The 14,457-nt window shown below is 57.0% G+C and overlaps 4 protein-coding genes across 4 annotated transcripts; 2 read left to right on the forward strand and 2 right to left on the reverse strand.

Annotated features, from left to right (window-relative positions):
- Nucleotides 1-1,051: 1,051 nt before the first annotated feature.
- On the reverse strand, nucleotides 1,052-5,094 carry B0T15DRAFT_495468 (condensin component-like protein; the record flags this gene model as incomplete). The annotated part of the gene is made up of 4 exons (XM_062867101.1): nucleotides 1,052-1,222; nucleotides 1,312-3,825; nucleotides 3,875-4,140; nucleotides 4,188-5,094. 4 exons carry the CDS (start codon nucleotides 5,092-5,094, stop codon nucleotides 1,052-1,054), a joined length of 3,858 nt encoding a protein of 1,285 aa, XP_062718674.1.
- A 313-nt stretch (nucleotides 5,095-5,407) lies between these two features.
- On the forward strand, nucleotides 5,408-7,392 carry B0T15DRAFT_419590 (kinase-like domain-containing protein). The gene is made up of 2 exons (XM_062865529.1): nucleotides 5,408-5,960; nucleotides 6,029-7,392. Exons 1-2 carry the CDS (start codon nucleotides 5,657-5,659, stop codon nucleotides 7,201-7,203), a joined length of 1,479 nt encoding a protein of 492 aa, XP_062718675.1. The 5' UTR covers nucleotides 5,408-5,656; the 3' UTR covers nucleotides 7,204-7,392.
- A 179-nt stretch (nucleotides 7,393-7,571) lies between these two features.
- B0T15DRAFT_559331 (helicase C-terminal domain-containing protein) lies at nucleotides 7,572-10,531 on the forward strand (the record flags this gene model as incomplete). The annotated part of the gene is made up of 4 exons (XM_062870506.1): nucleotides 7,572-7,709; nucleotides 7,820-8,305; nucleotides 8,372-9,091; nucleotides 9,143-10,531. 4 exons carry the CDS (start codon nucleotides 7,572-7,574, stop codon nucleotides 10,529-10,531), a joined length of 2,733 nt encoding a protein of 910 aa, XP_062718676.1.
- Nucleotides 10,532-10,822: 291 nt separating this feature from the next.
- On the reverse strand, nucleotides 10,823-13,413 carry B0T15DRAFT_258573 (bacterial low temperature requirement A protein-domain-containing protein). Its single transcript, XM_062863290.1, has 3 exons — nucleotides 13,096-13,413; nucleotides 12,887-13,027; nucleotides 10,823-12,810 (listed from the first exon to the last, which is right to left on the reverse strand). Exons 1-3 carry the CDS (start codon nucleotides 13,122-13,124, stop codon nucleotides 10,962-10,964), a joined length of 2,019 nt encoding a protein of 672 aa, XP_062718677.1. The 5' UTR covers nucleotides 13,125-13,413; the 3' UTR covers nucleotides 10,823-10,961.
- Nucleotides 13,414-14,457: the final 1,044 nt, after the last annotated feature.

A 14,457-nucleotide genomic window follows, 5' to 3' on the forward strand; every position in this document is an offset into this window, starting at 1 on the left:
GTTAAACAAACCATGGAAGGCTAACCATCCAGTGAACCCGGAGCCAACGGACACGCGGAGCCACGCGCACCACTACCACCACCACCACCAGCAGCAGCAGCAGCAGCCCAACACTGGCAGTCATGGACCTTGGACGGCTACCCCATCGTGGACGGCAAATACCTCGATCTGAACAGGGGGCAGCTCATGTTCTTCATAGGACTCCTATGGAAGGCGGGCCCCCCGTATATCGAGGTGTGTTGGCAGAACCGCTATTACATTCCGCCGGGGGACCAGTTCCACAGCGCTTCCAACACCATCTTCAGCACGCGACGCCTCGGCGAGTACATCATCCGGATCGGGAATTTCTTGCGGGAAAGGCCGTGGGTGTGCGAGCTGGAAGCCCTGAATGCCACGCCATATTCGGTGTATGTTGTTGTTAAGGCGCAGGGGAGTCAAAGGGATCTCATTCGGGCTCTCAAGGACTATGGTCTCGCGGACTAAACAGGGAGGAGGGTTGGAGGAGGTATCTTGAATCAGGGCAATTAGTACCCAGCCGGCCGAAAGTATCTGGGATGACTACCGCAGTCATGATTCTAACATCCTTCCTGCTCTACACGGTCACCGATTGAGGATCTTCCGGGGAAGTCTGGTACGCAAGCTGATGTTGTGCTGAGGATCCTTAAGAGGTTTCATGCCGCTCATCATCCAACTAGTAGTAGAGTCACAGTGGCTAGTACTCTCGTACGTTTACAATCAGGCACTGAAATATTCAACTGTGGCTAGGAAGCAGGAGGTCACCACATACACTAGATCAACATGCGCCGGTCGCTTCAACTTGTGAGTGTGAGCAAACGTTCAAGATCATAACTATCGTGCACGTTTCACATAAGGGATCCAAACAACAGCCCACCCCGACTGATAGCACGACCGAGGCGAGGATGCCTGTTTCTCCGTACCTAGCCCGACACGCCAGACGCCACTCTAGAACCCCCCCTGCCCCCCATGCATATTCTCAGAAGAACCCGGAGACAACTGCCATCCAAATACTATATCTGACAAGACAAGCCTACTACGCAGGAGCCTGTACCATCTTGAACCCCTCGGACACCAGCTTGGCGATATCCTCATTCTTGTGCTGCAGCAAGCCCAGCGCAAACGCCACATCATTCCACTGCCGCTCATTCTCGCACCGGGCCAGCCTGGCAGCCAGCTTCTCCGCGAGTTGCTTGGCATGTTTGTCCTGTTTCCAACATCGTCAGCGTCAGCAAAACCATACTGCAACCTCCCGGAACAGAGCGAAAATGAAGACAAAAAAAAAAAAAAAATCACCTTCTCCACAAACCCAAGTAAGAACCGCACAATCCGCCTGAAGCTCTCCTCGTTGATCCGCCGATCCGCCGACAACAGGCTGAACATGTCCACAAAGTGGTTATACACGGCGTTGTCCTTGGTGCTCAGCTCGGTGAAGAACATGCGCGCCAGGTCGGCGATCCGCTTGTCCTCGTCCTCCAGGCACTTGGCCATCTCGCCCAGCTGGCCCTTGACTTTCACCTGCCCGGCCAGGATCAGGAAGGTCAGCGTCATCAAACACGTCCGCTTGACCGACGGGTCCGGATCCGCGAGGCGGCGGTACAGGAAGTCGCTGTGCTCGTCGATCAGGTGGTTGAAGCACACGGCCATGTCACCCAGGGCGATCACCGCGTTGCTGCGCACTGTCGCGTCGGTGGACTTCTCCATGATGGTGATGAGCAGGCCTAGGTTGGCCTCGCAGTACTCGGATGAGACGCACATGAACTTTGCCAGACAGAGGGTAGCCGCCTGCTGCAGGTTGCGGTCGCGGTAGAGGTCATTCCGGGCGCAGATCTCCCTGACCATTCCGCCGAAGAGGGCAAGGAGCGAAGTCTCCCCGGTGACCAGCTCGTGCTCACGGATGTAGGCTATCTGGTCCGTGACCTCGTCCTCGGTTGTGCCGCCGATGAGGTCAAGCTCGTCGCCCTCTTCCTCTGCCTTTGACTTTTCCTTGTTCGAGGCAGATCGGCGGCTGGAGGTGCTCACACCGAGAGAAGAACGCTCCTTCGATGCCCCAGAAGTTTTCTCCTTTTCCTGATTCCGGCGCTTGATGTCCAACTCGCAGAGTTCGAGGTGCACAATCTGCTTGATAGCGACGTGGCCGACTATGAAGAGGAGCTGGGAGAGACCGACGGTGCTGTCCTTGTTGTTCCGCTTTTTTGTCGGGCTTGTGGGCGACGGTTGTGAGCCGATGACAGTTGGGTCGCCGTCTGCACCTTCGGTAGCCGTAACTTGACTCGGTGCCGGTTGAGCCTCGTCGCGGGAACCGGGACGCGAAGTTGGTTGTGAACTCGCACGTGAGCCGGGGCGAGAGAAGACAGCTTTCGTCTTGCGCCGTATTATCTCAGAGCAGAGCACGTCTGGATGCTTCGAGATAGCGTAAATAGCATTGATGGCCTGCTCAGCAACACCATACCAGTCCTTGCTGTCAGTGGGCACTTCCGTGATAGCAGCCAGTCTCACGAGCACAGCATGGTCGTTTGGCAGCCGGGCGAACTTCGGGGCGGTGGACTCTTTGGCCTGACGACCCGTGGGATTGATGCGCCGGAGGGCGACGCAAGTGTACTTGGCCAGCTGGAGATCCGCACGACCGTGGGATCCGAGCCCTGTACGCAGCATCGTCTCCATCTCACCGACGACAATCTCTGGGCTAGCAGTAGCGAGCATGCCGAGAACGATGATGGCACCCCTCCTCTGCTTCCGGGAGATTTCTCGCTTCTGCACACCATAGACCTGCCACAGCTTCGCGATGACCAGCTCGGGGATCATGCCTTGCTTCATCATGGTGCTCAATAGCTGCTCCAGGGAGGTTAGCTCGGCAGGTGTCGCGCCAAATGTCAGACTGATCATATTCCTCGCGATATAGTTGGCCGCATCGTTGGGGCTGAAGTTGTCTGGCGCTTCGAAGAAGAGACGCTTGTAGCACTCGATCAGATGGGTTTGCACGCCCTTGCCCTCGTCGCTGTTGCCCTTCGTCCAGATGAGTCTGAGCATCCGACGAATGCCGACCTTGTTGTTCTCGATATTATAAGCGTCACCGATCTCGAAGTAGTCCATCGCCTCGATGACCTCGCTCTTGTTGCGGGATCCAAGTAGCTGGCACACCGTTTCGGTCGCCTCGTGCAGGACGTCAATGAACTTGAGGGCTTCGGTGTAGTACCGCTTCGTCAGCGTCAGCTTCTCGATGGCCTCAGAGGTGGCCGCCTCTTCTTGGGCCTTCCGGATGGCGGCAATCTTCTCCTCGTCGGTCATCTCTGCCGGCTGCTTCTTCGGGGACTGCTCGATCTGGGTGGCATCGTCCAGCAGGTCCTGATCCACCGTGGTATTGGCCTTGTCGCCATCAAGCCCAGGCGCATCAACCGGCGGTTTAAGTGCGTTTAGCTCAGCGTCAACCTTTTCCAGCCGCTCCTGCCAGTCCTTCTTAGCGAGCTGCGCGCCGTGGAGTGCGGTAAATGGATGTGTCCTGATAAGGGTGCCAAGGAGCTTGATGGCGTTTCGCCTGACATGGCTGCTCTTATCCTCGAGACTACGGCATGCCAACTCGGCTGCCTTCTGCCGCCGCTTTGGGAATTTTTGGTCCAGCTCGCACAGCTTGACGTAGACTTGGATAGTCCTGCATCGACAGTAAGGGTTGATATCAAGGAAGCGCTCCTCCAACACGTCAAAGAATGCATTCATCTGCGTCTTGTGGCTCTCTCCTCTCTCCTCTGACTTGCTCAGGTACGCAAGCATGTTGCCGAACACTTCGATCAGGGCGCACCGGAGGGTGTAAGACTGTGCAGGTCAGTTATGAGCAGCTCAATCCAACCTTATTTTCCCGTACCTCGCTGTCCAGTTGCTTTGCCAACAATGTGACCTGCTTAATGACCAACCGCGGCGCGAGCTCAGACAGTCGAATCATGAAGGAGGAAACAGACTTCGGCCCCTTGGTATCGTTGCTGTTGAATTCCTTGTTGCTGAGCTCTCGCAGGATCTCGTCTGCCAGCTGCGGGTAGTCGTACTGTTCCGCCAGGATGTGGAGGAACTCGGCCATTGGCTCCGACAGGTGTTCGAAGTACGTCAGATTCTGCACGATGGATATTTGGGCGGCTGGGCAAGTTAGCTTTCCTCCGGACAGCGCATGGTGGCATACCCACCGTATCCGTGGCCATGGTGTTTGACCGCAACGCAGAGCACCTTAAAAGCGTGCATCCGGATGCTGGTGCTCTTGACGCGCTGCTCGCTCTCAAGGACCATGTAGACAGGGCGCGTCAGCAGCGATATGAAGGTGTCACGCTCTGATGTTGTCAAGAAAATATTGTTCAGTTTCAGGCGCAGCACTTTGCACATCGTGCTGAGCGCCGTCTCTAACTGTGTCGACGAGTCCCAGGTTGCGTCTCTTCCGCTGTCTTTCTTGCCCTTGGGCTTGCCGCGGCCCCGCGTGGGCACTGTTGTCGACGACTTCTCGGCGGCCTTGGTCTCGACGGCGGCGATAGTCCACTGCAGGAGAAAGCCGTACATCTCGAGCAGTTGCTTGTGGTGCGCGATGAGCTCTTGCTCGTCCGATTCGAGATCATGGTGGATGACATCGGCTTCGGTGGCGAGGCCGGAGGTAATCAGGTCAAAGATTTTGCTCAGAGCGTGCGCCGACAGGAAAGACGTGTACCTGGATTGTTTGAACAGCTCAGAATCAGAGTCCTTCAAACGACGATCTGTGGCGCCGGAACCCAGAGGACGCGCGCGCTTGGCAGGGGTAGGTGTGTCCGCTGCCAACAGCGACGTGTCTCTTGCGGAGGGTAGTAGGGGGTGAGAGGAGATGGGTGCACACTTTAAGAGAAACTGCAGCGAGTCAAAGATGTGGCTGCGTGTGATCGCATCTGGGTTCTCGGCCACAGCGTCGACGATGGGGTTGAGGACGCCGTTGATGACGGCATTGTCGGCAAGAGCCTCGGGCTCGTTTTCGCAGTCGACCAGGGTTCCGTCAGCCTCGGGCGTCGGGATATTGGCGGGATCGTCCATGTAATGCTTGAGCGCATCGTTGATGTCGAAGGTGACGCTGTCCATGGCGGACAACAGCCGATGGCGGGAATCGCGGGAGGGGAGCCAGTGGTGCAGAAAAAGGAGGAAATATATGCAATGTTATCAACGGCTGAGTTGTTAACATCTATGTCGTAAGTGTTCTGTCGCAGTTGTCGGCCCTCTGCAGCCGCTGTTGCTGGAGAACAAAGTATTGGGCCGAGCGACTGTCGCAGCGCCCCTCCTCCGGTCGTTGCTTGCAGCGGGGATATCGCCTGGCAACGGGCAATTTTGTTTGTTGACTCTGTAGGTAGTGGGGCGCAAATGAATCGCGTCACCTGTCAGCTTGCCGCGTCGTGGTCTGTGCACTGCCCCTCCAAACAAGCACTCGACCCGTCTGATCTCCAAGACTTGCTGCAGGCATTCCGCAAGAAAGACGTCCCCAGGATACCTCCTGTCGTCAAGCTAATCCGCTAGGAGCCCAGACGAAGCGTGGTTGCCTCAGGAAGACCTCATGCGCCCTCAATAACACGCAATTGAGCCGAGTGCAGCCCGCATTCTCCCTTTCTCTCTCGGTCTCGCTCTGTGTTCCCTTAAGCAGGTGCCCAGAATGGCGATGGTAATGGGTGCACGTCGGCGTCGCGCGGATTCCTTCCAGACGGAGTCGTTCCGAATACACGAAGATGCTCCCTCCACTGAGGATACCGAGATGAACGAGAGCGCGCTGCGGGACGATGACGAAGTGGAGCAAGATGGCGAGCCCGCAGACGATGATGGCGAGGAGTCCCGGTCCTCGGGGAGCTCAGAAGAGGAATTCACAGACGACAGCCATATTCAGCAGGACATGGAGAGGTTGCAGAATTGCTTCGAGGGTTTCCGGAACAAATACCGGTTGATTAAACGCATAGGCGAAGGTAGGCTTTGGCCTCTGCCCTTTCCCCAGAACTCAGGGCGACCTCCCTTGCTGACTTCCACATTCCAGGCACGTTCTCTACCGTCTACAAAGCCGAAGATTTGCTATATGATAGGTACGACAACTCGTGGGATCTGGAAAAGGAGACAGAAAAATGGACGCCACCCCCATTAAAGAGCTTCGCAAGCGAATCCAGTACATCACTCGACTACCCGTCCCAATCACACCGTCGCCGCAAACCCAAATACGTCGCTATCAAGAAAATCTACGTGACTTCCTCTCCAAGCCGTATCTTCAACGAGCTGGATCTTCTGCATGACCTGCGAGGTTGCGACTCGGTATGCCCTTTGATCACAGCGTTTCGCTGGACCGACCAGGTCATTGCCATCCTTCCTTACTTTCGCCATTCGGACTTCCGCGACTACTTTCGCAAGATGACGGTCCTTGACATCGCCATCTATCTGCGGTCACTTTTCACGGCGCTCGCGAGCGTGCACTCGCACAACATCATCCACCGCGACATCAAACCGACCAATTTCCTCTATGACCCTACCTCGCGCCGAGGCGTCCTAGTCGACTTTGGTCTGGCGGAGCGCGAGGGCTACGACACCAAGCCATGCGTGTGCCATGAGGAACCGGCAGCGCGGAAAAGGAAGCTCCGGCCGCTGATCACCGGACCGAAAGGCGGGATGCCGCGGGAGGACACGCGCCCATCGCGCAGGGCGAACCGCGCCGGCACGCGAGGTTTCCGTGCGCCCGAGGTCCTGTTCAAGTGCACCGAGCAGACGACCAAGATTGACATCTGGAGCGCCGGCGTCATCCTCTTAACCATCCTGTCGCGGCGGTTCCCCTTCTTCAACTCGGCAGACGACGTCGAGGCCATGATCGAGATCGCTACAATTTTCGGGCGGGACCGGATGCAGATGGCCGCCGTGCTGCACGGCTGCATGCTGGAGACTACAATCCCGACCATTCCCCGGTCCGGGTTCACTTTCGAGGGGATTATCGCGTGGAGCACTGACCGGAGCGGAAAGGGACAGAAACTCCCTGATGACGAGAAACTGGCTATCGAGTTCCTCTCAAGGTGCATGGAGTTAGATCCGAGCAAGCGGCTCAGCGCCGAGCAGGCACTAGAGCACGAGTTCCTGCGCATGGGGCTGGACGAATCCGTCGAGGGGTCCAGCGACCCGGGTTATGACGACGAGGATGAGATTAACATTCTCAAAGTAGAACCGGAAAATTAATGGAGTGGTATTAGGAGAAGATCAAGTCTATGGTATTACATGTTTGCTATAGAAGCGGAGTCCGGCGCAGGTAATCATGAATGGTAATCGTTGTAATCCGTATTAGAGCCTCACGTGACCGTCTCGGTCTCGACCTATGTCCTAGTCTTGTCTCCAACCATCTGAATATGTAGAAATCATTTCTCAAAAGCAATTTTGGAGGACCACAACCAATACACACACACCTTATATGCCTAAGGTTCCTTCCTACTCGGTTCGCAACATCGCGTGTCGCGAACTAGGGTCTTCCGATTGATGAATATCTCTTACAGATTTGACGAAACAACACAACCTGCACCAGCAACGACCTGTAATCAATCGAAAAGAAAATGAGCGAAAACGCAGCCATCGATTTCCACCACCCTTACCAACCGTACGACGTGCAACTGGAATTCATGCGCACAGTCTACAATGTCCTCGAAAAGGGCAACGGCCAGGTCGGCATCCTGGAGAGCCCAACGGGCACGGTACCTCCTTCCCCTCCCTTTCATCGAATTTCATCTCGCCCGATCGAAAAAAAAATATTGAAATACCGCAGTACAACGACTGACCATTGAAATTGAACAACAAAAACTAGGGCAAATCCCTCTCCCTGATCTGCGCCGCACTCACCTGGCTGCGCAACCAAAAGCGCTGTCGGTACGAGGCCTCCTTCGACACCACCGCTTCAGGCATGGCCGGCGAGCCCCAGTGGATGGTTGAGGCGGCGTTGCGGCGGAAACGGGAGGAGCTCGCGAGGCGGTGGGAGGAGAGGGAGCGAGCGCTGGACAGGGTGCGGATGAGGGAGAAGGAGCTGGAGGCTAGGGGTGGTAGTAGTCGGGAAAGTCAAAGGGGCGCCAATAAGAGGGTGAGGGTGGATGAGGAGGGGAAGAGGTCAAGGTCGAAGGGGGAGGTGGATGAGGAGAGGGAGTTTCTGGTGGACGACTGGGGTGCCGGGGAGGACGGGACGGATGACGGGCTAGGTCCGTTGAGTAAGGAGACCAGGGCGCTGTTGGAGAAGGTCGGTCTTGGGGGCTCGCGGAGGAAGGAGGAAGTAGATGGGGAAGTGGAGGATGAAATCAAGGTCGGTTCTGTTGATGAGTGGTGAAGTTCACGGAGAGTCGGGTCAAGTCAAGCTGACAGGAGGCAGATTTACTACACCTCTCGCACCCACTCGCAGTTGACGCAGTTCATCTCGGAACTGCGGCGGCCGGCGTTTCCTCCATCTATTCCTGCCGACATGGTCTCTTCCAAAGGAGGCGACGAGGAGAAGCCCGCAACAGAAGCGGTCAAACAGCTTCCTTTGTCATCGAGACAGAAGCTGTGCATTAACCCCTCGGTTGCGCGGCTAGGGTCGCTGTCTGCTATCAATGACCGATGTACAGAGCTTCAGCAGTCAAAGGCCAAAGAGAAATGCCCGTTCATGCCAAACGCAGAGAACTTGAAGCAGACCCATGAGTTCCGAGATACAGCCCTGGCAACGCTGCCGGACATAGAGGACCTGCACCGGATAGGCAAGGAGCTACAGGTGTGTCCGTATTACGCGTCGCGAACAGCTATACCAGGGGCAGAGGTCATCACGCTGCCTTACCCCTTGCTGCTACAGAAAAGTGCACGAGATGCCCTGGGCATCAAACTCGAAGGGAACGTTGTGGTGATTGACGAAGCACACAACATTATGGACGCGGTTGCCAATGTCCACGCAGCAGAGATTCGTTTGAGCGAGCTTAGAAGAGCGAGGCAGATGCTTGGAGTCTATGTCAAATGGTTCGGCAAAAGGCTGAAGGGCGAGAACCGGGTCATGGTGGCCCAGGTTGGCAAGGTCATCGAGTCCCTGAGTGAGTGTCTAAACGGACTGCTCGGTGCAAAGGTAACTTTCAGTGTTCCCTGTATGAAGAAGCACACTGCTGATGGCCATTAGGGTGACCAAGGCATTGTCGACTCAAGCATCCTCCTGAAGGCCCGCGGAGCGGACCAAATCAACCTGTACCAGCTGATAAAGTACATTCAAGAGTCTAAGCTGGCGTACAAGGTCGAGAGCTATGTCAGCCACGCAGAAGAGCAAGAATCCTCGTCCTCCGGTACGGTTGACAAACCTGCTCGGCCAACGCCGGTTCTTCATACCCTTGTCTCGTTCATGACTGCACTCACAAACCTCAGCATCGAGGGCCGAATTTTCCACGAGAAGCTGGCGGGCACCCCGCCGGACATCAAACTGTCATATCTCCTACTGTCACCAACACACGCCTTCTCCTCCATCGCCTTGGCAGCGAGGGCTATCATTCTCGCCGGCGGCACCATGTCCCCGTTCGAAGACTACAAAATGCATCTCTTCCCTACCCTTCCGCCAGACAGGATTACCACACTCAGCTGCGGGCACGTCATCCCATCGTCCAACCTCTTCGCTTGGACTCTTGCCTCGACAAAGCCGATTCCACCAGACAATAATAATGCCACCGCGACCGTCGACTCCTTCGAGTTCAGCTTCCAGAAACGGAGCGACCGCTCCATGATCCGGCAACTAGGCCTCGTCCTGCTCAACATCTGCTCGGTGGTCCCCGACGGGGTGGTCGTTTTCTTTCCCAGCTACGGCTATCTCGACGAGGTGGTCACCGCGTGGCAAACAGCCGACACGCCAGGGCAGCCAGCGCTGTGGGACCGGCTGGGCGCGAAGAAGGCCCTCTTCCGCGAGACAAAGAGCGGCGGTTCGACAAGCGAGGAGCTCCTGCAGCAGTACAGCGCTGCCATCCTCTCTCCGCCTCCGCCTCCCCCGTCCCAAAGGTCCAACCGGGGCGGAGCCGTCCTCCTCAGCGTCGTCGGCGGCCGGCTGTCGGAGGGCATCAACTTCTCGGACCGGCTCGGCCGCTGCGTCGTGGTGGTCGGCCTGCCCTACCCCAACATCCACTCGCCGGACTGGAAGGCGCGCCTGGAATATATCGAGTCGACGGTCATGTCGCGCCTGCAACAACAAGAAGAACAAGAACAACATCAAAATAACAACAACAATAACAACAGTGATGATAATGACGCCCAAGCGCAAGCCAGCCCACAACAACAAGCGAAGCAGGCCGCCAGGGAGTTCTACGAGAACGCGTGCATGCGTGCCGTCAACCAGAGTATCGGTCGGGCGATCCGGCACCGCGCCGACTATGCGGCGGTGGTGCTGGTCGATCGGCGGTTTGGCACGGAGCGCATCCGGGGGAAGCTGCCGGGTTGGATAACGGCGGGGATGGTGGAGGGCGGGGAGCGGAAGGGGTTGCAGGGTTTGATGGGGGGGTTGAGTTTGTTCTTTAAGGGGAAGGGGGCGTGAGAAGGGGGGATTGGGTACTAGTAGTGCCTATTTTAGGGATAGATGTGTTTGGGCAAGGAGCATTTCGTTTAATTTGTTTACCTTAGGTGTATCCCGGGGGAGATAGGTGAGAGTGTAACACCTCCTTTGCTCCTCGGCGCCTTCCGCTCCTCTAACTGTCCTTTTATGAGTATCCTCCCTTCCTGCTCATAGCAATGACCTTGGTGCGCCATAGTAATATGTGACCATAGGTAAATCTGATTCAGGGGAACGTTCAACAACTTCCTCGCATGCATAACGGGCTCCTGGGTATCTTATCACTCTGTTCGAATTCAGAAGTTCACGAAACTCTGTTCAGTCGCTGTACATGCTATTCGTGGATCACCCTAACACCAATGCTCTTTTGTAACCAATACATCAAATCATCCAAATCGACACTGCCTGCCTTTTCTCAACGGCCCCTCTCCCACCCCTCGCCGGAATAGTGCGGATCGTACACGGGCACATAGCCGCCGGTAGCGTACGTCACCGTTGGCGGCGGAGTGGGCTCCGGTGATGTGTACGCCGGCGGCTCGGTCGCATAGTAGTAGTACGACGGCATCACGGCCGTACCAAGCGGGTTGTACGAAATGCGACGGTCGCCGTCCGGCGGCGTCACCGCCCGCTCCGCGACAATGAGGCTCTGCTTATCCCCCGCGGCGTCTTGCCCGCCATCAACGCCGTCCGGGTGCTCTCTAGCATTGTGGTTCCCTCCGTGATGATCGTGCCCATCTCCGTGGCCCGCGCCAATCAGCGGATCGCCAGACCGCCTGTTCCTCCTGTTCGCAATCCAAGCGCCGACCCGGTCGAGGACGATGATCAGGTACATGAGCCCGACGGCGAGGGGCAGGATGACGGGCGTGCCGATGATGGCGTACATGACGTCCTTGCTGGCCGACAGGGCCAGGATCGAGGCGGCCGCGACGATGACGGCGGCGCGGGCGAAGCAGGCCGTGTAGTCGAAGGCGTCGACCTTGGTGGTGCGGATCAGCAGCGTGACGACGAGGAAGCAGGCCATCAGGACCAGGAAGGCAGCCCAGAAGTAGCGGTACACCAGCTTCCACGACTCGAACATCACGCCGAGCACGCCCTCGTCCAGCGGGATGCTCAGCCCAAGCGCGCTGTACATGGCCGCCACGACTTTGCCGTACAGGACCAGGAGGGCGTCCGGGAAGTCGGCGCCGCTGGTGCCGTTTGCCACGCTGTTACTACTAGTACAAATGCCCGTCGAGTTGCCGATTGCGTAGATATCCCGCTCGATGCCGTCGACAAAGATGAGGCTGGCCAGCTTCTTGTCGAGGTGGAGCGACTCGACCGCGGCGCGCAGCTTGTCCGCCAGGGCCTCGCCGTCGAGGTGGTCCCTGAAACAGTACTGCACAAACTTCTCCTCCAGCTTCAGCCCGTTGTGGGCCACATACCGCGCCAGGGCGACCTGCTGGGCGCCCTCGACTAGCCCCACGATGGCCAGGTGGATGGGGAAGTGCAGGGCTGACCAGATCTGCTGGCGGATGGTGCCGAAGTGGCCGTGCGGGTGGTTGTCGAAGTAGATCATCCACGTGCCCACCAGGATCAGGACGATGCACAGGATCAGGCCCGACGCCTCCGGCTCGAGCCCGGACTTGCCCATCAGGCGCGAGATGGTCTTGGTCACGCCGATGGCGCCCTCGCCGATGACGATCAGCGTCAGCAGGCCCATGCGCTCGACCAGGTGCGTCTTCTTGAAGCTCAGCATGCGCCAGATGCACGAGATGCTGACCGTGGCGAGCGTCTCGGCCGCCATGACGATCCACCACACGCTGTAGATGCCGTTCTCGGCCGTGGCCGCCCTGTCGTCCGGGAACAGCGGGATCAGGCCCGCGAAGACGGCGGCGGCCACCACGTAGGTCAGCACGTTGAGGAACAGCGGCAGGTAGAGGTCTGTGCGGCGCGCGCGGCCGACAAACACGCCCACCACGAGGTACTGCAGCGCGAACAGCGCGCGGCTGAGCACCAGCGTGTAGCACAGGATGCGGAAGCTGGTGTTGTCGCCCCTTTCGGTGCCGGGTGCGAAGGCCGAGCCGACCAGGGCGAAGCCGACGAAGACGATCATCATGACTGTCTTGCACGCCCGGCTGTAGATGCTGTCGTTTTCGAAGCGCACGTCGTACAGCACCGTGTGGAACCAGGTCGCCCAGATGATGGCGAAGAAGCCGATGTAGGCGAACAGCGAGGAGTGGTCGGTGATGGAGTGGTAGGCTGTGAACGTTGCTAGGTTCGCCACGCTGTCCCGGACCTTGTCAGAAGGAATAAGGTCGGCTGAGGGGGGGTTTACACGAATCCTATGGGGTAGAGACTTACAAGAACAAGTCAAAGAACAGCTCGAGTGTGCTGGCTTCGTGTCTCGGGGCAAAGACAATATGTTGCTTGTCCACGCCTTGGAGGGGGTTCTGGATCCATGGCACGATTCTGTGTATCCGCCTCTTCGTCCTTGCCTCGAAGCTGCACAGGATATAAGTTAGGCATATCACATCGTTCGAGGGACCTGTCGATTGAGAGGACCACCTTACATGGTCTTCACACGCTTGAACTGAGCCATCACGGCGTGTTACAGTTCCCTACCCGCTGGACTCGGGAGTGTGCCGAGTGATAACTTGAAGGTCAACGGCACGAGCACAAATCATGCATCTTGGCGGAAGCTTCTTTTTAGATGTTTCCAGGACCCATGTCCTCGCTGACTCTGCAGGCTTCTCATTGCGGTCTAGATCTGGCAATGCGCGTGTGAAGCGGCTGTGAAGGATTGGACGGCGGTGCGAAGCCTGGGGTTGTAATAGGCCAAAGGGCGTTTTTAGCTTCCAAGCCACGCCTTAAATCTCACCTTTGGTGCTAGGATACTAGGGTGAGATCAACACGTGGACCCTGTCGTTTGCTGCCTGGGACACTTGTTTACTAAACTTTCGCGCGCTTCCCCGCGGAGTTGCAACCGTGTGCTGGGCCGGGCGCGATCCGGACTCTCCAGAGATGGATCGATCTCGTACTTCAAGAGAAGCTTCAATGGCCAGTCTTTCTTTGGATGTCCAGCGCAACAGGGGGAGCGATTCGCTGGATTTCTGCGGCGGCAGCTTTTGATTAGGCGCGCATTGGCCAAACACCCGAGGCGCCCCTGCTAGCGTGGATATGAGGTGCCATGCGGACCGACCCCCTGCGGCCTCCAAGAAGAGAGAGTCGACCTCGTCGCCGAGAGGTGGTCGGATGCCTATAAAAAGGTCGGAGTGGATCGTAGGTCAGGTAGTATCTTTCTCATCCGTTGCGATTTCAGACTGCATGTGGTAGGATAGCCTGATGGGGCAGTTGTGGCGTTCGTGTGGCTCAGCCGACCTCCTACATTCGAACCCAAAGTTGAACTAGGGCGCTGCTGAGAAGGCGTCGGCACCTTGTCTTAGCTTCATATTATATTCTTCGCTCTCTCCCGTTCGCATATCCTTTCCCTTCAATTCTGATATCTCGAGGTACCTAAATAAAGATCTGGTGTATACTGTATACCTTAGCTTTCTTTAACCCGAGGTAGCCTGGGACTAGGGATAAAAGTTATAAAAGAGGGTTACCGGTGCGGGTGCAACTTGGTTCCTGGCAGGTGGCGTATGGTATGTCTGCCCTGGTAATGACTGTCTCTGGTATTGGAACAGGCCTGCATCATGGTTATAAGAACTGTCTGAGATGGAGAAGCATCAGCTCCCTTCATGTGTTTACTGGGGCCTGCGCCGGTGAGCACAATAGAAAGCGAGCCTCGTCACTCCACGTAGCGAAACTAAAACCAGAGTGTTGTTACTGTACTTGATAAGTAAAAGTGCTAGTTATCGCGCTTTCTGACTTTCTATTCACATAGGGTGCCGCCGCAGAGTTGGTTCCTCAGGGATACTAGTAGTAGTTAC

This window comes from Chaetomium strumarium (assembly GCF_033439665.1).
Source record: "Chaetomium strumarium strain CBS 333.67 chromosome Unknown B0T15scaffold_6, whole genome shotgun sequence".
Lineage (NCBI taxonomy): Eukaryota > Fungi > Ascomycota > Sordariomycetes > Sordariales > Chaetomiaceae > Chaetomium > Chaetomium strumarium.

Excerpts from the sequence above, each read along its gene's own strand:
- B0T15DRAFT_258573 (XM_062863290.1), bottom strand. The coding sequence starts at position 13,124 with ATGGCTCAGTTCAAGCGTGTGAAGACCAT. Across the intron at positions 13,028-13,095 it reads TTCAAGCGTGTGAAGACCAT|CTTCGAGGCAAGGACGAAGA; the intron begins GTAAGGTGGTCC and ends TATCCTGTGCAG. Across the intron at positions 12,811-12,886 it reads CTGTTCTTTGACTTGTTCTT|CGTGGCGAACCTAGCAACGT; the intron begins GTAAGTCTCTAC and ends GGTCCGGGACAG.
- B0T15DRAFT_419590 (XM_062865529.1), top strand. The coding sequence starts at position 5,657 with ATGGCGATGGTAATGGGTGCACGTCGGCGTCGCGCGGATTCCTTCCAG. Across the intron at positions 5,961-6,028 it reads GATTAAACGCATAGGCGAAG|GCACGTTCTCTACCGTCTAC; the intron begins GTAGGCTTTGGC and ends TCCACATTCCAG.